The 19,796-nt window shown below is 40.4% G+C and overlaps 2 protein-coding genes across 4 annotated transcripts in view; one reads left to right on the forward strand and one right to left on the reverse strand.

Annotated features, from left to right (window-relative positions):
- Nucleotides 1-902, reverse strand: part of DEPTOR (DEP domain containing MTOR interacting protein) — a 191,679-nt gene extending 190,777 nt beyond the window's left edge. For all 3 annotated transcript variants that reach the window (XM_047783357.1, XM_047783358.1, XM_047783359.1), the window contains exon 1: nucleotides 828-902. The gene's annotated coding sequence lies outside the window, so the exon portion shown is untranslated. The remainder of the gene's footprint in view (nucleotides 1-827) is intronic.
- DSCC1 (DNA replication and sister chromatid cohesion 1) lies at nucleotides 572-18,813 on the forward strand. The gene is made up of 9 exons (XM_047783360.1): nucleotides 572-1,032; nucleotides 3,293-3,461; nucleotides 5,775-5,909; nucleotides 8,943-9,033; nucleotides 11,132-11,270; nucleotides 11,646-11,698; nucleotides 11,911-12,065; nucleotides 14,709-14,857; nucleotides 18,075-18,813. The coding sequence occupies exons 1-9, from the start codon at nucleotides 854-856 to the stop codon at nucleotides 18,181-18,183; spliced, it is 1,179 nt and encodes a 392-aa protein (XP_047639316.1). The 5' UTR covers nucleotides 572-853; the 3' UTR covers nucleotides 18,184-18,813.
- The last annotated feature ends 983 nt before the right edge of the window (nucleotides 18,814-19,796 follow it).

Raw genomic sequence — 19,796 nt, forward strand, 5'->3', positions numbered from 1 at the left:
GAGTTTGTCTCCCTAGGAGGCAGCAGGGCCTTCCCAGCCCCAGGAAGCTGCTTTCCTCTTGACAAGGGTCTCAGCCCCTCAGCTGCTACTCCCCACCGCCGGCCCCTGGCACAAGCTAGGTACTCAACGAATGGATGGATCTAGTCCAAGCCTTAGACTCCCAGATATGATGGATGGTTCCCAGACTCAAAGAAGTGAGACGCTGTCTATTCCACCAGGTCCTCGTTTCCGGCCCAAGGTGTTTACACAAACCCGGCTGGAAGTTTTTAGAGACCTAATAGACCAGCCTGGAATCAGACTTTACTTCCTCCTGGCTGTGCCGCAGGGGCAAGGAGCTTGCTTCCTCATTTTGCAAAAAGGAATTTAAAAGCGTCCCCTTCACAGAGTTGTGGTGAAGGAGTCAGGAAATGGTGCACGCAAAATGCTTATCACAAGGCCGCCACCGGTGGAAGATGAGACAATTTTAATGGCGTGGAGATGGAGATAATATTGGCGGGAAACAGGGTGGGGAGGAGCGCAGCGGAAGGGGCGGGTGAGGGTTCCACGTGGAGCACCGCGGGGTCTACGCTCAGCTCCCGCCCGCTTCCGCCGAGGCCCCCGGCAGAAGCCGCCTTTCCTCCCAGCAATAGTCGATGCTCTGCCGATGGTGACCCGGTGTCGGAAGGCCCAAGTACCCTGAAGCTTTCGGACCTGCCGGGGGAACGCCCCCGCGGCGCGCCCCGCCCCGGAAACCCGCCCCCAGCTGCCTTGGCGCACTTTTAAAACAGACTCCATTCTACTTGTTTGTTTCTCTGGGTCAGAGCCCTTCGGGGTCTAGGTTCTCTTACCCTGAGCCGGCGGCCCCTGCACAACGATGAAGAGGACCCGCGACGAGGTGGACGCGACGCTGCAGATCGCCAAGCTGAACACGGCCGAGCTGCTGCCCACTGTGCACTGCTTGGGCTTCGGCCCCGGGGCCAGCGCCGCCGCCGGCGACTACTGCTTGCTCCAGCTGGAGCCTGCACTGTGCCAACAGCTGGAAGCGGGACGCAGGTGAGCCGGATCCGGGTCTGCCGCGCATTCAGCCTGGTGCCAGCCACCTTATTTTCCTGCGGGGAAACTGGGCCGGAGAGGTGCATTGATTTGACGGGGGCCTCACAGCAGGCCGGTGGCTTGATTCCCAGCTCGCCGCCTTTTCCCGAGGAGTCCAAGCACTGCGGGGATAAACGGGACAGCTTCAGCTGGTCTTGTTGGCCTCTGTCAGGGGAAACAAGTCAGGAAGTAGAACCTCAGGGAAGATTTGGGTATGTTAACTGTGAGGCCAGGGACTCAAAGAACACCTTTCCATTCCACCTTAAAGTGCAGTGGAAGTATCTAATATTTATAGGGTTCTTCTTGCCTTCTACTTATATTTATTTTACTCAGAAAGTAGATACGATTGTGGGGGGATGAATTTAAAGCCATTTGTATAGCCTCGTAATTGTGGAAGGCCCTCAAGAAACAGACTTGCTGGGGGGCACTCAGTAGGAACGTGAAGCTGTTTCTAATTCTACACAGTTGCTACACAGTTGCTGCAAGACCTTGGGTTAAAAAACATAGAGGAGGAGTCCCTGTGCGGTCCCTGAAAATGAGGAGTTGTAGGCTCTGGTTTAATTCTCTTCTGCACTGTCTTTCCTCCAGCACCTGTATGTTATCAGGGAGTATGTTCTCTTGTAGGATCCTTTAAGTTGAATCCTTTAGGCTGTCTTTCAGTTTTCCCACTGTACCCATCTAACAGTATTATAGTTAACTGGCCAGTATTCAGATGCTAGCAATAAAGTATCTTTGAGGGAACGGAAGGAGAACATCATTCAGGGGGGCTTCATTCCAGCTGAGTTGGCAGGAATTTGCGAAAGGACTTCAGGTGTGAGGACCTTCTTTGTCCAGCTGCAGTTAATCTGGCTGGCAGAAACTAGAAGGGTTTGAAAACGTGCGTTTTAAATTTTTTTTTTTTTTTCAGGGGAAAGGGGTAGTTGTTTTAAACAAAATATTTGAAGGTGGGGATAGTGTAATGTAGAAATAAATGTTAAGAGTAGGCACTTGGGACTATTAAACATTTTAGGACCAGGAAACTAAACAACAGAGGAAATTAAATGAAAGCTTATTTCAAAAAAATACATATATTTACACAGTCTCCTATTTCAGGTTTTTAGCTCTTTTACTTAAATGAATTGGGCTAAGAGGATTAAATATTTTATGGACAAAGAGAACTGCTTGAATCAACTCCTTTTTCGTTAATCTCAATCACCTTTATTATTTATCATTAGTTTTTCTTCCACCGCCTTTTTCTTTCTTTCTTTCTTTTTTTTTTTTTTTTCTGCACCTAGGGCATATGGAAATTCCTGGTCCAGGGATTGAATCTGAGTAGCAGCTGTGACATACACACGGTTGCAGTCACAGCTGCAGCATGCCTGATCACTTAATCCACTGCACCAGGCTGGGGATCAAATCTGCACTGCCACAGACACAATGCTGGATCCTTAACCCGCTGCACCAGAGAAGGAACTCCTACCACATCTTGCTCATTTTTATCCTCCCCTCTTCCTCCTTCTGCCTTTTTTTTTCCCACCAGTGACCCTGTATTAGAGACATCATTCAGTAGAGTTTGTAAACATACCATTTTCATATTTTTCATTGCAGCCTTTTCTCATAGTCGCCCCCCCCCCCCTTTTTTTTTTTTTTTGCAGTGTAGATGATTAGGCCAGGATGTGCTCCTTTGATTGTTAGGGGATCTCAGGACAAAACAAGAAGGACCAGTTTTGAGTGGGTACTAGGACCAGCGGCATGATCACCTGGGAGCTTGTTAGTAATGCAGACTCCTTGGTCCTATCCCAGACCTACTGAGTCCAGATCTGCTTTTTAACAAGATTCCCTAACGTGCCTACACATTAGTTTGAGAAGTATTGCTTTAGCATATTTTAGAAAATTGTGACATCTTGACTGAAGCTACTGAATGCTTTGCCTTGTGCTCTTCCTAGCAATTTGCACAAAGATGCCATATAGTGACATTTGGCCTCTTGGCATCTTTGGATCTTTTTTGCCTCTGTTGAGTTATTTTTCCTTAGTGAGGCCACCTGGTGCTCCTGGGTCTCAATTGGCCCAGTCTTTGCTCTGGGGAGCCCATCACTGTGGGGGCGGTGAGAGCAGGGGCCAGACACAGCCTTAAGACTTAGTTTTAAATTCTAGAAGCCTAGAGGATTTTGGAACTGTTTATAATCAAGGTGTGCATTGTTGTCTCAATAAACCAAATATTTTCTTTTCCCATTTCCTGCAGTCTTGTGATTCGTGGTGATAAGGATGAACAGGCAGTGCTGTGCAGTAAAGACAAAACGTATGACTTGAAAATAGCAGACACTTCCAATATGTTGCTTTTTCTTCCTGACTGTAAAACTCCAGACCAGCTGAAGATGGAAGAAACCCACTGTAACATTATTCACTCCGAGGTACTGTCTTCTGTTTCTGGATTTATTTAAGTAGAAAAATGACAACACATGTGCTAATCTTACCTTTAATTAAAAACTTGAGGTATGAAGTGTACAATCACGATCTGAAAAGTTTGCTAACGAAATTTGAAATTTCCCGGCATTATATTTGTTTGTAGTCTTGTAAAACTGTCTTTATTTTCTCAGTCTATTTTTAAAGTCCCAGATAACTTGACCATTCTCTGTAACAGAAAATTGGCTATCAGGTGAGTCATTTTAAACATTTTATCTATTTTTAGTAAGTTCTGCTGTGAATAGCCTTTGAAAGGAAATTCCCTCAAACCATAATTAGCGCATTAGATGAGGGAGAGAAATGAAGAAATTTGTTGTTGAGGGAAGTGTTTCTCACCTTTGACACTGGTTTAGTTCATAACTATCCACAGCCTTGTATAACAAATTCTTAATTATTTCGGAGACTACTGGTGGCAGATACCAAACAGAAGTCACCATTCTGGCTAGAATATTAAATGTATATGATTATAGTACAGCTCTTAATCCTATTAGAGTAACTTTAAGCCAGCTACTTAGTAAAAACAGAATTGGAATAGAAATAAGGGAAAATACTGGGACATTTCAGGGATTCATATGATGTGGCTAAAACAGACAAACTGCCAGTAAGTACCAAATTTTGGTTTTTGTAGGCATCTTCCATTGTAATTAACTAGAAATACTGACAAATCATCCTTTTGTAAAACACATTATTTTCTGGTCATGTACTTGTTTTGTAGGTATTTTGGGCAGGGCATAAAAACATCTGTGAGTACCTTTGAGTTCTTGTTATGGGAATTCTGTGTTCTGAGACTTAGTGAAACTTAACAAAGTTCTACTAACCAGTTTTAATCTGTGATTGTACTTTAGATGCCTAAAAAAGCTATGTAAGGAATGCACAAGAGCAAAGCAGCCTGGCCTTGATATATTGGTAGTGGATACCCAGTCACAGGAGATAGACAATGGGGGGGATCTATGGCAAATTAGAGCACACAAGCCCCAAGTCGGTGGGTGGGTACTTCCTGGCCTTGTGGGAAAGAGGGCTCAACATTCCAGATCTTCTGATTTCTCTTGTCCAAGTAAAGTTTAAAATTTAGATTTTAGGGGCACATCTCCTTATTTTTCAATGTTGGCAACTAATTAAAACTCTATACTAAACTTCCCTTCTTCCCAAGACAAAAGCACACACCAACATCTATTCATTGGATATAGCCAGGAGGCTTCCCATTTGTGAACTATGCATGAAATCAATCTTTGTGTTTTGGTCCTTAAGCTTTTCTTAGATTTAGCAGCATCTCCATCAGGCTCTGGGCCTCTTGTCTTGTCAGTCAAGGCTTATACTAGTTTTAGAGTAGATGCATCCTCAGACCTTTCATGTTCGGGTTGGAAGGCACCCCAGGGACAATCCATTTCAACCCTTTCCCCTTCTTTCACGAGCACCTACTAAGTGCCAGACATTTCACAAATCCTGGGGATACAGAGAGGGATAACGGATATTTATTTAGCTATCATTTAGTCATTATGACCTAGATTTCTTTGAGTGATTGGTCTCTCACTGTTTCACAAGTCCAAAGAGGAATTGGTTGCAATTCTAAAGAGTGGGAAGTTCTTACATCGATTAGAAGTTTCTCTTAACATCTGCTTAACTTTGGCATCATGAACAACACAGAACAATTATACCTCCTCTTCCCTTTAACATCCCTTCACTATGTGAAGACTGTGCTAATGTTTCTGTTTTTGAGCATGAAGATATTTTTTCTCTGTTGTTTCTATTTGGTTTGCAGAATTGTCACATCCTGGTCATTCTTTTCTGGGCATATTCCAGTTCCCAGAGTGCACTTGGGACATGGAACTCAATTATCTCTTCTTACTATGTTGACAGGGTCTTTTTTGGCCACACTCACAGCATATAGAAATTCCCAGGCTAGGAGCTGAATTGGTGCTGCAGCCGCCTGCCTATGCCACAGCCACAGCAACACCAGATCCTTAACCCACTGAGCGAGGCCAGAGATCCCACCTGCATCCTCATGGATACTAGTCGGGTTCGTTACCACTGAGCCACGACAGGAACTCTGACAGTGTCATCTTGAATTTTGAAAAGTGTTTCTTGAACATACCTATTCATCTGCTTGAGATGGTTGGTTGGATGGGCACCTTCTCAACAGAAGGGAGAATTCCTTGACTCCGTTTTCTTGCTTCTTCAGGAAGGCAGATGGGTTGGTTGAAATTTTGTAGCAAGTTTTATTCTTAGAATGGCCCCTAACATGTTATATTTTTAATTTCTAGATCTTTGGTTTTTCTAATAATTACTGGGAATTAAGAAGATGTAGACCTAAATTAAAGAAGTTAAAGAAACTTTTGATGGAAAATACCTATGAAGGACCTGATAGTCAAAAAGAAAAGGATTCAAATCAATCAAAAGTAAGACTGTTATTTTCATCTTTTAATTCATCTATTTGGAATTTTAGCAATAGAGCTATAAATAGAGACAGGTAATGGTGACATTCTTTCTAAAGTTTATGACAATTTCGAACATACCCAAAAACAGAAGGACCCCCAAATATTCATCACTCTGTTGAACATTAATATTTCATCAATCTCACTTCTGTCCCTCTGCTGCCTTCCACTTTTTTTTTTTCCTTTGGAGTATTTTAAGCAAGTCCTAGACATCATGGTGACATTTATGTAGCTGAAAGCTTCTCATGTTCCTAATTATGAGATAATAGTTTTTTAGAAGTTAGAATAATTTTTATTTAATTGAAAATTATAATTAGGGGCTCTTGAGAAAAGGCATTATGAAAACGGAAAGCATTCTTATTCTAATGTCAGGATTGACTAACTCCTGGAAATATGGAAAAATATTTATAAACCAAGTAAAAAAAATTTAAGTTTTAAATGTAATTCAAAATTATAGAACTCTATTTTGAAGACCACATTTGTATTAGAAGTTTGAACTTTCTTCTTTGTAACAGCTTTATTGAGAGATTTCTATAACAAGCAATTCACTCATTTTAAAGTGAATTAAGAAAATTCCCACTGTGGCAAGTGGCTTCAGGATCCGGTGTTGTCTCTGCAGCAGTGCAGGTTCAGTCCCCAGCCTGGCCAGTGGGTTAAGGATCAGGCATTGCCGCAGCTGTGGTATAGGTCACAGTTGCAGCTCGGATTCAATCCCTGGCTTGGGAACTTCCACATGCTGTAGGTGTGGCCAAAATAAAGTGAATTAAATTTAATTCAGTATTATTAGTACATTTATGGAGCTGTGCAATCATCAAAATGAAGTTTAGAATATTTTCATCACCTCAAAAGAAACAGTTACCTTCCAATCCTACCTTTTCCTCCCTCCCTCTCCCATCTCAGCCCTGGGCAGCTACTAATCTACTTTCTGCCTCTATTGATTTGCCACTTCTGGATATTTTGTGAACAGAATCAGTAAGTGACCTTTTCTGACTGGCTTCTTTGACTTGGCGTGCCTTTTTCATGGTTTATAGTCATTTTGTACTATGCATCAGTAGTTTGTTCCTTTTTGTTGTTGAATAATGCCCCAGTTTATGAATACATTATGTTCATCTATTCCATAGTGGGATACTTGAGTAGTTTCTACTTTTTGATTTTTATTCATCATTGGGATATTTGAGTAGTTTCTACTTTTTGATTATTATTCATCATTGGGATATTTGAGTAGTTTCTACTTTATTATTCATCATTTGATTATTATGAATAATACTGCTGTGAATATTCATGTATAAGTTTCTAGTAGACCTATGTTTTTATTTCTGTTGGGTATATACCTGAGTGAAATTGATGGGTCATGTGGTTACTCTGTATAACCATTTGAGGAATTGCCAGACTGTTTTCCAAAGTGGCTGCACTATTTTACATTTCCATTTTATGAGGGTTCCAACTTCTTCGTATCCTGGACAACAATTTTTACTGTCTTTTCTACATCCTCCCTAATGGGTTTGAAGTGGTATCATTGGGTTTTGATGTGTATTTCCCTAATGACTAATGATGTTGAACATCTTTTCATATGCTTTTTGACTATTTCTGTATCTTTGGAGAATGTCCATATAGAAACTCCTTTGCCTGATTTTTAATTGGGTTATTTGTCCTTTACTGACTTGTAGGAGTCTCTCCCCCCGCCTTGGCCACATCCGCAGCATGCAGATGTTCACGGGCCCAGGGATCAAACCCGCACCACAGCAGTGACCCAAGCTGCTTCAGCGACAACTGCTAGATCCTTAACTGAGTCACAAGAGAACTCCAGGAGTGTTCTTTATATAGTCTAAATATAAGTTCTTTGTCACCTATATGATATGCAAATATTTCCTCCTGTTTTGTGGGGTTTTTTTTCACTTTCTTGATTTTTTTTTTAAATTGTAAAAATGGACAGAACATTTATCATTTTAAGCATTTTTACCTGCACAGTTCTGTGGCATTACATATGTCCACACTGTTCTGCAACCATCACTATCATCCATCTACAGAAAATTTTCACCTTCCCAAGCTGAAACTCTATATGCATCAAACACCTAACTCCCCGGTTTTCCCTGCCTCTCACTTTCTGGCAACCACTGTTCTGTCTCTGTGAATGTGCCTATGTCAAATATACCATATAAGTGGAATCATATAATATTTGTCCTTTTGTGTTGGTGATGTTTGAAATATGAGTTTAATTACTCAATGAATTTTATTACATTTATAGTTGTACAACAGTCATCACAACCAAATTTTACAGCATTTCTACCCCAAACCTTCAGTGCATCCCCCCGCCCCCCAACTTGTCTCATTTGGAAACCATAAGTTTTCCAAAGTCTGTGAATCAGTATCTGTCCTGTAAATAAATTCATTATGTCCTTTTTTTAGATTCCACATGCAAGTGATAGCATTTGATATTGGTGTCTCATTGTCTGACTGACTTCACTTAGCATGATAGTCTCTACGTCCATCCATGTTGCTGCAAATGCCATTATTTCTTTCCTTTTAATGGCTGAGTAATATTCCATTGTGTATATGTACCACATCTTATTTATCCACTCCTCTGTTGATGGACATTTAGGCTATTCCCATGTCTTGGCTATTGAAAATAGTGCTGCAGTGAACATTGGAGTACATGTGTCTTTTCAAGTCATGGTTTTCTCTGGATAGATGCCCAGGAGCGGGAAGAGTTTTCACTTTGATGAAATCCACATTATTTATCTTTTGTTGATTGTGTTTTTAGTATCATCTAAAACCACTGCCAAATCCAACATCATAAAGATGTACCCTTGTTTTCTTCTAAGATGTCCACTGAATTTTTGTAGTAATCATTACACATTAACAAAAGAAAGTTAGGGTACCTATAAAAATTGCTTTAATCTATTCCTATGTATTTTCCCAAATTCAGTAAGCCTAAAAAAAAAAATTCTTTGCAGGCCTTAAAATATGTTTTTTTGTTTTGTTTTTTTCTTTTTTCAGTATACGACTGAAGATTTGCTTGATCAAATTCAGGCAAGTGAGGAAGAAATAACGGCCCAATTACAAGTTCTAAATGCCTGTGAGATTGCAGGTAGCATTACTTCTTATTCATAATGATGGAAATTGGGTGTCAAATGAGAAGTTTTTAGACATCTTCACCTGTTTATTGCTGTTGCCTGCTATTTATTTAATCTTTCTTAGGGCTCGGAGATGATGCTATTTGTATTACGGGTGTGGGGTAGAAACTACCTGTGATCACCTTTACAGGAGGAGGTCAGTCTCTGACCAGTGACTTTACGCCTCATGGGCCTATTTCTTTGTACTGAATGCTAATAGAAGAATCATATTAGATCAGGGAAAGGTCTTAAGATATGAGGTAGTCTAATCTCTTCATGGTTTTTAATCAGTGAGGAAACTAAGGCCTAGGAAAGGAAACGGACTTGTCCAGGGTTCCACATTGAGTTAGTGATGAGGCCAGGTACTTGAACTTCTACTTCAGCATTAACTCGATAACCTCATTGTACTTTCACATTGCTTAGAAGACCTCTCTTTTTGTGATGACTAAACGTACTTCTGAATGTGTGTTAGGTAGTTTGTATAGTAAACCTGTGTAAAAGGTGTATTTTTTGGCTTCAGAGGTTGAAGGAGAAGCCCCATTAATATCTTCTTCAGTGTTATGACCAGCTTCTGGTCTGGAGTGGTAGGTAAACTGGAAGCTTTCCCCCCACCTCACATCTAGGCGTGCTGTAATACTGGAGTAGATGTTTGTGTGCATTTTTCAGCCCTCTTTAGCTTGCCCAGGGAAGCAGCTTGATTCTGCCACCCATGTGTTAGGAAGGAGAAAATGGCATGGTTTGGGGGATGCACTGTTTCTTGGATGCTCACAGTCTTCCAAGCTGGATTTGCTTTTGTGAGGCCGTAACTCTCAAAGGTGATGAATTCTGTTGAATAAAGCAGCTGCGTGTGATTTTAAAAATAACTGGACGCATTTAGTTCTTTGTTATGGTTCCTGGAGACACATTTGGTCCTAATTGTGGTTGCTTGCTGCTAGTTACTATGGTATATGGGTACCATAAATGTTAAGGTTAAAAAACAAAAACAAAACAAACCCAAACCAGTGTATTTGATGCAGTCCTCTGCATTATTCACTAACTGCATGAAAATGGATAACATTTTGGTGTGTGTGGGTGGGGTGGCACATAGGTTTTTTTCCTAGCTTTCTCAGTTTTACATAACACATTCCATTTTTTAACATTGCCTTGATTTTTTCCGAATAGGAACATTCTCCCTTGAAAATGGTGGGTGTGTGCTTAACTTGTTTCTCCAGGAGTTGTGGCAGTGCCTTTGGTTATGAGAGGGCATTTCACAATCTCTCACAGGAATAGGGTAACATATCTTGATGCTAGCCTTTCTCTTTGCCACTGGTCCACATCATACCTCTGAGTCTGTTATCTCTTGAATGAACTAGACTTCTTTTTCTCCCCCCTTCATTTTTAGGGCTGCACTTGCAGCATATGGAAGTTCCCAGGCTAGGGGCTGAATTGGAACTGGCAGCTGCCAGTCTGTGTCACAGCCACAGCTGCACCAAATCCAAGCCATGTCGGTGACTGACACCATAGCTCATGGCAATCCTGGATCCTTTAACCCACTGAGCAAGGCCAGGGATTGAATCTGCACCCTCATGGATATTAGTTGGGTTCTTAACCTGCTGAGCCCTGACGGGAACTCCAGAGCTAGACTTGTTTATGAGCATGGGAAGACCTCTCCAAAAGAGCTGAGATGGGGCTTGTAACCACAGCAATGCCTCCACAGCAAAGACCACTGTCTGGTTCAACCTATGACCTTTTATCTCATTTGTAAAACATTCTAATGAAATGACTATACCAGCCACAGGTTTCCATGTTTCCATTTAGGATGACAAGATTATTGTGAGATAACTAAATATTAAAGCACATGGAGAAAAAAAAGTGTTAGTCATATGTCAAGTAACTCTAAAAACCAACAAATTTCCCTTAAGACACAATTTGTAACAAGAAAAGCATAAAAAGAAGCACTGTTTTATCAAGAAAGCTAAGACTTGCCATGACTTTCTTGCAATAGGCAAGAGTATGCAGCTACTTTATCAAATCTATCAGCCAATCCATTTTTTTTAAACGTTCTTTGAGAAATATAACTTCTGGAATTTGTAGGTTATTGGAGGATTCTTGAATTTGATTATGAGATGAAACTTCTGAATCATGTTACTCAGCTCGTGGATTCCGAATCTTGGTCTTTCAGTAAAGTTCCTTTGAATACATGCCTTCAGGAACTTGGACCATTGGAGCCAGAGTAAGTATTTTAATCAATGTCCCTCCAGGTTTCCTTAAAGGGGAAAAAATTATTTTCCAAGACTGAACTAAACCTAGGGCATAGACTATATTTTAATATCTTGTAGAAATCTAAAAAATATACAACCGAGAAGGAGTTGCGAATTTTGGTCACTGGGGGTGAATAAATGTGTATCTTTTTTTTTTTCCTGCCATCAAAAATACTTAGCATGGGGCCTGGAACATAGTAGCTTTCCAGTACATTTCACTTCCTAATGCAAAGTTCTGCTGGGCAACCAAAATCTTTTAGTATTTCAAATTTATATCTTAGTTTCTGGTTAGCAATGTTAAAAATATAATGCATAAAAATGTGAAAAAAGTGTTTAAAATTTTTCAGGGAAATGATTGAACACTGTCTCAACTGTTATGGAAAGAAATATTTAGATGAAGGTAAGACTGGAAAATATTTTAATGGGTATTTTAACTCCTGTGTTAAAATGGGTATACCTTTTTTAAGTATCCCTTCCTATTAAAAATAACTCCATGGGGTGATGGGAGATGAGTTGCGTATAAGTCCTGTGAAATGGTGCTGAAGAAAAGGAAACAGTAGTGTAATTAATTGTCAGAAGCCAATGTGAAACTGTCTGATACCTTTTCCTTAGGTGAAGTTTATTTTGAATTGAGTGCAGATAAAATATGCAGAGCCACAGCACAAATGCTACTTCAGAATGCAGTGAAATTCAATCTCGCTGAGTTTCAAGAAGTGTGGCAACAGAGTGTTCCGGAAGGAATGATAACTAGGCTTGATCAGCTTAAGGTAAGGTAGTGATGGTGACTGCCTCCATAACTCACTAGGTTACTAGGTGAAATGAAACCTGTATTAGAACTGAATTTGGAACTAATTTACTTTCCTTGCTGCCCGTTAGAGCGCTCTCTACATTCAATCCATCACAAGATCCTTAAACAAAAATAAAACCCAACCAAAAAAAATCCCACTTTATTGAAGTGTAATTTATACATCATAGTTCACCCTTCTGAAAAGGACTGGTATTAAATTTAATGAGCTACCAGCCAGCACAATCTAGTTTTAGAACATTTCTATCACCTCAGTGAGATCACTCCGGCCCATTTATAGGTAATCCTGGTTCCCACCTGGTGTATCTTTTTTCATCCCATTTATTTCCATTTTTACCAGCATCATGTTAGCTGTCTGGCTCTAAAGCAATAGCATCCCTAAGCAGGCCTTCAGTATTTTTAACTTTGCCCACCTCCAATCCATCCTCTGTGTGGTACTACTAGAATGACCTTTTAAAAATGCCAGTTAGATGAGATGAACATCTTGCTTAAATCACTGTAATGGTTTCCCATCACATTTAAGATATAAAATCAAGCGTTTCATGAAACAATGTAAAATATATAAAATCTTGGCCTATAAAGCCCTTCATAATCTGCCCCGTAGCTTCATCTCTTTCTCCTTTCTCTCTTCCCGGCATACCAGCCTTCTTTCAGGTTCTTAAGATCATCAAGCTGTCTCCTACCTTAGGCTCTAACAAGGCTTTGGTTCTAGAATAAACATCTCAGTTTCACCTGGCTATCTCTCCTACTCATCTTTTAGTCATTTCATCAAGAAGGCCTTCCTTCACTCTAAAAAAAAAAAAAAGTATTTGCTCAATATTGTCAGAATTTCTTTTTGTGCTTAGGCACCATGCTAGATGCTGAGGAGAAAACATCACACAAGGTGCCACCTAGGTCCTCAGCCTGGGGAAAGGCCGTGGGGGTGCACATTACATGTATATATCTCTTGCAGCAATGTAGAGCCATCTGTGCCTTGGGAAAAGCATACATAAGATATCATGGGAGCAACTGAAGGGGCTTATCCATTGGACTGGTCCATCAGGGATGAGTTTCTGAAGGAAACTGCTAAATTTGAGAGGATGACCTATTACTCTATAGATGGAAGGGCAGAGACGAGAATCCAGGAGCATATGTTCTAAGGTGTGGAGGATAAAAATTGGGACAGATAGTAGGGATACACAACTGGAGTGAAGAGGACTGGTGAGTTGGTGAAGGACACTGTGGACTGTGCTAAGCAATGTCAGCTCTCACCTAGAAAGCTCTTTGGGGCCATTCAGTGACATCGGTTAGAAGAGTTACCTGATGAGTTCTGCCTTTTGGAAAGAACACCATGACAGAATGAGGCTGGATGGATAGATGGATGGAAGGTTGGCTCAATCATGCAAAAGAACTGTCCAGCTTTCAACACTTAAATACTCCTAAGAGAATATTCCAGAATACTGGCCAAAGAAATCCTGCTGTATAGCACTGGGAACTGTATCTAGTCACTTACAATGGAGCATGATAATGTGAGAAAAAGGAATATTTATGTGTATGTGTGACTGGATCACCTTGCTGTACAGAAGAAAATTGATAGAACACTGTAAACCAGCTATAATGGGAAAATAAAAATCATTAAATAAAAAGAAAATAAAAAAGAATACTGGCTAAAGAAATGGGTAATCAGAAATGAATAGAGAAATGTTGAAGCCCTAAACTCTGGGATTTGGGGACCACTAATCCTAACCCTAGTGGTTTGACTAATGGAATCTAGGATGATGCCTAGGTTTCCTGGTTTCCTAGGATTAGTAAGACTAGAGTAGGTCTGGGTAACACACACAGTAAGTTCATATATAGGTTCAGACATAGAGGTCTGGTGTTTGCAAAATGGATTTGAGTTGAAGATACAAATATTACAGTCATTAGCAACTAAGTGGTTGTTCAAGTTCCAGGTTTAGAAGAGGTTACCAAGGACAGTGACAGCAAAACTAGAGGAATGGGATAGGAGGCCCTGTGAACTATAACATAAAGTTAGGAGTAAACAGTGATGCAGATTTAAAGATTTGTTAGCAATACTAACAAAATAAGCAGGGTGAACAAGATGAACCTAAGCAAAGGGTCCACTGGATTTGGCACTGACAGGTCTTCAGTGACCTCTAGGGCCAGATCCTTCTCTACAAACTGGTGGTAGTAACAGCCAGGTTACAGAAGGGACAGTAAGTCACAGCTTAGAGGACTCTTTTTACAAAAGTTTCTGGGGAGTTTCTTTTTTAATTTTTTTGTTGATTTACAGTGTTCTGTCAATTTCTGCTGTACAGCAAAGAGACCCAGCTATACATACATATATAATACACATACACATTCTTTTTCTCATGTTATCTTTATCATGCTCTATCACAAGTGACTGGCTATAGTTCCCTGTGCTTTAAGCAGGACCTGATTGCTTATTCATTCTAAATGTAATAGTTCGCATCTGCTAACCCTAACTTCCCGGTCCATCCCACTCCCTCCCCCTGTATGAGTTTCACGGGGCTTATATTTTAGATACCTTGGGCTAAGTTAAATGCAAGATAAAAGAATGAGCCTTTTTGACTTGAACTGTCCTTTGTCTTCTCATTTCTTACAGGGTTTAGCCCTGGTGGATAGACACTCAAGACCAGAAATCATATTTTTGCTCAAAGTAGATGATTTACCTGAAGATACTCAGGAACGTTTTAATAGTCTATTCTCTCTGAGGGAGAAGTGGACGGAAGAAGATATTGCTCCATATATTCAGTAAGTAATTCATTACAAAGGAATTTTGAGGTGGGTTTTTTTTTTTTTTTTTTTTCCTGGCCATGTCTGTGGCCATGTGGAAGTTCCTGGACCAGGAAACAAACCTGCACCACAGCGGTGACAACACTGGATCCTTAACCTGCTGCATCACAAGGGAACTACAAATGGATCTTGAGGGCTGTTCTTTTTATAATGGGTGACATAGGGTATTAGACTATTAGAACTTTTTTTTTTTAAGTATTCCTAAAGACACTGCTTCCTTCCAGACTTCAGTGGCTGTCCTCTCTTATCATTCTCTACAACTGCTGCTCCTGGAGGTGGGGTATGTGTCATCTCTCTTCCTTACTGTTTTTAGAATCACTTAACCTGCTCTTCTGCCTGCAGAGCTGCAGCTCTTACAGGGACAGTCAACTATATACCCATAGTCAAGCACCCTTCTCTCAGGGCCACCTTCTTTCTTTTCCACTGCCTTACCTTAACGTTTTGGTAGAAACCGGACTATAGAAGAACAAGTCAGCCCTACTTGCAGGACCAACCTCACACCCGCTAACAAACACTTCTGTGTCTCATACCTGGCGTGGATTCCAGGATCAGTCTTTCTAACTCTTACTGTTCACACTGTACTCCTTTGGTCCCATCTCTGTGTCTTGACATACCTCTTTGACAAGAATCTATAAAGATTAAACCCAACCTTCTGCTTCCTCTCTACCTACATGGGGGCACCTGAAATTTCCTGGAGAAAAATAACACAGTAGGGCTTGGCATTCTCACTGAAGAACTTAAGTGGCACTCAGCAGGGCCTCTGGCAAGGGACCATTTCCTCATGAAGCTTTCCTACTGTTGCAAAGCACTTTACATCTTCTTTTTTCATACCAGCAATACTTCCTGTTTCCTCTTCATTCTCAGCTCATGACCTTGTATCTTGAGAAAACAGAGGCAGACAAGAAAAGACAAGAACTACCTTCTTCTCCACGGCCCAGTATTCCAGCCGCCTCGTGTCTGCACACACTTCCTTTGCTGTCCCTCCTATGTAATGAATGAACTGTCCCTGCTCCTAAGGCCAATCCTCCTTCTGTACTACATCTATCCCCTTTGTCCTTGTCCTGTAGTTGTCCCTTCCCCCACTGTGTTATCAGTGTCTCCCTACTGACTGGATCATTCCCAGCAATGTATGATGTTCTGTGGCATTGCTCATCTCAAAAACAATCTAAGGAACCCCATGTCCTCTGTCCTCCTTCATAAGAAGTCTCAAAAGTTTTTGTACTCGCTCTCTGCTTGTCTCTCATTCTTTCCTTAACCCAATGGCATCCATCTTTCTCCATTCAGTGGTCAATTGTCTGTCTTTGTTTACTTGGCCTCCTAACACTGTGTGATACAGTAGACCACATCCAACTTAAAACACTAGTTTTCTTCCTTCTCCCTCAAGCCAACACTGCCTTTTCCATCTCTTGCTAATGTCTCCCTGTTCTTCCCAATTAAATGTTGGAGCGCTCTAGCATTCTGTCTTTGGCTACTCTCTCCATTTTATATATTTTCTTTTGGTGCCGTCACGTAGGCCTCAATTTCATTTTAATGTCTTGTCTTTTTTTTTTTTGTCTTTTTGTCTTTTCTAGGGCCGCTCCCACAGCATATGGAGGTTCTCAGGCTAGGGGTCTAATCGGAGCTGTAGCCACCGGCCTACGCCAGAGCCACAGCAACGTGGGATCCAAGCCGCATCTGCGACCTACACCACAGCTCACGGCAACGCCGGATCGTTAACCCACTGAGCAAGGCCAGGGACCCAACCTGCAACCTCATGGTTTCTAGTTAACCACTGCGCCATGACGGGAACTCCCGTAATGTCTTTTCATTTTATCTTCATACTTCACCTTTTCCCTGAGCTCGAGATTCTTCCATCTACTTAACATTTCTACTTGGAGGAAGTTCCATTTGTGGCTCAGTGGTTAAGGAACCTGACTCGAATCCATGAGGACTCGGGTTCGATACTTGGCCTCATTCAGTTGGTTAAGGATCCAGCGTTGCAGTGAGCTGTGGTGTAGGTGGCAGACATGGCTTGGATCCTGCATTGCTGTGGCTGTGGTGTAGGCCAGCAGCTGTTGCTCCAATTAGACTCCTAGCCTGGGAACCTCCATAAGCCATGAGTGCAGACCTAAAAAGCCAAAAAACATTTCTACTTGGATATCTAATAGGAATTTCAAACCTAACATGCTCACAATGGAACTGCTGATTCCCCCTTGTCTTAACCCCATCTTCCTCATCTCAGTTAACAGCACTGCCATTAATAATACAGTTACTCAATCAAAAGGTCTAGAAAGCCTTGTCTTTTTTTTTTTTCCTTACCCCTGGGTTCAAACCATGAACAGATCCTGATAGATCATCTCTACCTGCCTCTGAATTGATCTCCCTGCTTCTTTTTTCGTTCCCTTCTCTTCCCCCTTTTAAGCTTTTGGAGAATTTTTAGCCTTCAAAAGTGACAATATAAGGAATCCTCCATGTACTCACTACCTACCTTCCATAATCATCAACTCATTGCTTTCGTTACTCAAAACTTGGATCACATTATGCTTTTCTGTGAAATAAAATCCTCCCACTGGCTTCCCATTATACTTACAATTAAATTACAGTTCCCTCTCATGCTCTTCAAGGCCTTATTTGATCTTGCCCTTGCCTCCTTCTCTAGGTCTCTCCTCCCATATCTTCCCTTCGCTCATGGTATTCCAGTTAGTCTTCTCTTTGAGGTACAGAAGAGGAGGCTAAAGTTCAGGTAGGGTAGGTTCCCTAGATGAGCTCACACAGGTCGCCTGGTATCTATGTTCTCTGAGTTTAGGCCTCACTGTGTCATTGTTTGTATTTCTAATTTGGAGGCTGTGTGATATGATGGGAAAAATGCAGACTTTGAAGTCATAGAGAGCTGGCTACAAATCTTGGCTCCATCCTTTATCATCTTAGCCTCAGTTTCTTCATATCTAACACAGAGTTAAATAATTATATCATTCATACTCTTACCATGAAGGCTGAAGATAGTACATACATGTATCTAGTTTAATTTACGGCTTAGTTATCTCTCCCTAGTGTGTTTTTCCCACAAACACACTTATGTTTGTTGGAAAGATGGATGTAGGTGAGACAGAGATAAATAACTAGTATTGTGAATGTTGTGTTCTGTTCCCTAGAATATTTATGATGTTCATATATTTTTTTTTATTGTTCCCCACAGAGATTTGTGTGGAGAGAAGCAAACCATTGGTTCATTACTCACTAAATATTCTCGATCTTCAATGCAAAATGGTGTTAAAGTTTATAACTCAAGAAGACCCATTTCTTAAAAAGAACAAGGCTTTTCTTTGGGACTAAAGTTGCTGGTTATATGAAAAAGATATGTTTTTTATGTATTTATATTCCAGACTTTAAAAAATGTAGTGCTCGAGGCATTTTTCTTCTCATCTTAAGCATTTTGAAACTATTGCTCTCCTTTTTTCTTAAATGTAATAGGATATTTTGTATCTTTCCAATTGTTTATATTTTGTATACAGTGTAAACCAGGATAAAAGAAAATTATTTCCTATATTTAGTATATCTCATCTGTATGGGTTTATTTATTAGAATGATAATGTTGCTTTTTTATATTTAAAATTGCATTTCTCTAAGATTTGGCATTCTAATTAATAATAAATTTAAAAGTTTTCAAAGAACTGAGTAGTAAGTTTCCTAGAAGAGAATTATTCACTTAAATATCATTTCTCAAGAGAGTTCCCCTCTACTTTTAACCTTCCACCAAAACAGGAATTCACATGATGCTATCAGTTATTTAAATTAGTTGTTTGTATTGATGAAATTGGCTTGACAATTGCTCCTGCTCCCCTGGCTGATGTAGATGTGCTCTTTGGGAGGAAAGTTTGTATACTACCTTTCTGCTTCTTTTTCTCTCATTCTTTCCTTAACCCAATGACGTCTCTTTAATCCAGCTGGAGAAAAAGCATCTATCTCTCTAAATATTCTTCATCTTCCATGCAAAATGGTATTAAAGTTTATAATTCAAGAAGACCCAGTTAAAATTATTTGAGTATAGTTGCCTTATAAGAAGACACATTTTAATACTAATCTATGTAAAAAATACTAACTGTAGTTTATAATCTTATAATAAAGGATACTCACACAGGTAATACTCACTAAAAAACTACAAGTAATTCTTAGCTGGTTCTGGAATGCCTGATAAAGTTCCTTTACATCTTTATTTTCCTAGTATGTTTTCATTTAGACCAAAATTCAAATTAATTTTAACTTACCTAATGAACTTGTTCCCAGGACAGCTGGAAGGGGTAGACCAGGGTTTAATCTGTTCCACAAGTTTAAAAAAAAATGTTGAGGAGTTATCCACAACTAGCTAAAATTTAACTGTTATTGGAACTTAACAGCTGTACAAACATGAAATGCAAATACGATGGCTTCAAAATATTTGTCCGTTCAAAAAATTCTTCTGCATCTATATAATCCACTTGTTTTTTTAATAAATGCTGAGGCAGCAGTGCCTAGTAAACACTCTGGAATTTGAGTTAAGACTACTTGGTCTAATCAAGTATTTTACAGCTTTAAAAATTACGAAGGCCCAGGAGTTAACAGTGTCTGTTCACACAGCAAACCACAGGCACATCTCTCCTCCTGGTTTCCTATCCCCCTCCCACCCCAACCCTGCCCCGGTTATTAGCTCCCAGCCCGACTCTTCACAAACCTTGTCCCCATACTTTTCAGTATGCTTGTGCTACGTCTTTTGTCTTATAAAATTCAGTGTTTCCTCCTTTCCTTCCTGCTCTTCTTCCCCCCGCCCCCACCAAATCTCTGACTCGCTTTTTTCAACAGTTTTCACCCACAGTTAACTCACGGAAATGGAAACACAAACACGCTTGTACTCCGGCGTAAGACCCGCCCACTAACAAAACTT

The sequence above is a fragment of the Phacochoerus africanus genome, chromosome 6, assembly GCF_016906955.1.
Source record: "Phacochoerus africanus isolate WHEZ1 chromosome 6, ROS_Pafr_v1, whole genome shotgun sequence".
In the NCBI taxonomy this organism is placed as follows: domain Eukaryota; kingdom Metazoa; phylum Chordata; class Mammalia; order Artiodactyla; family Suidae; genus Phacochoerus; species Phacochoerus africanus.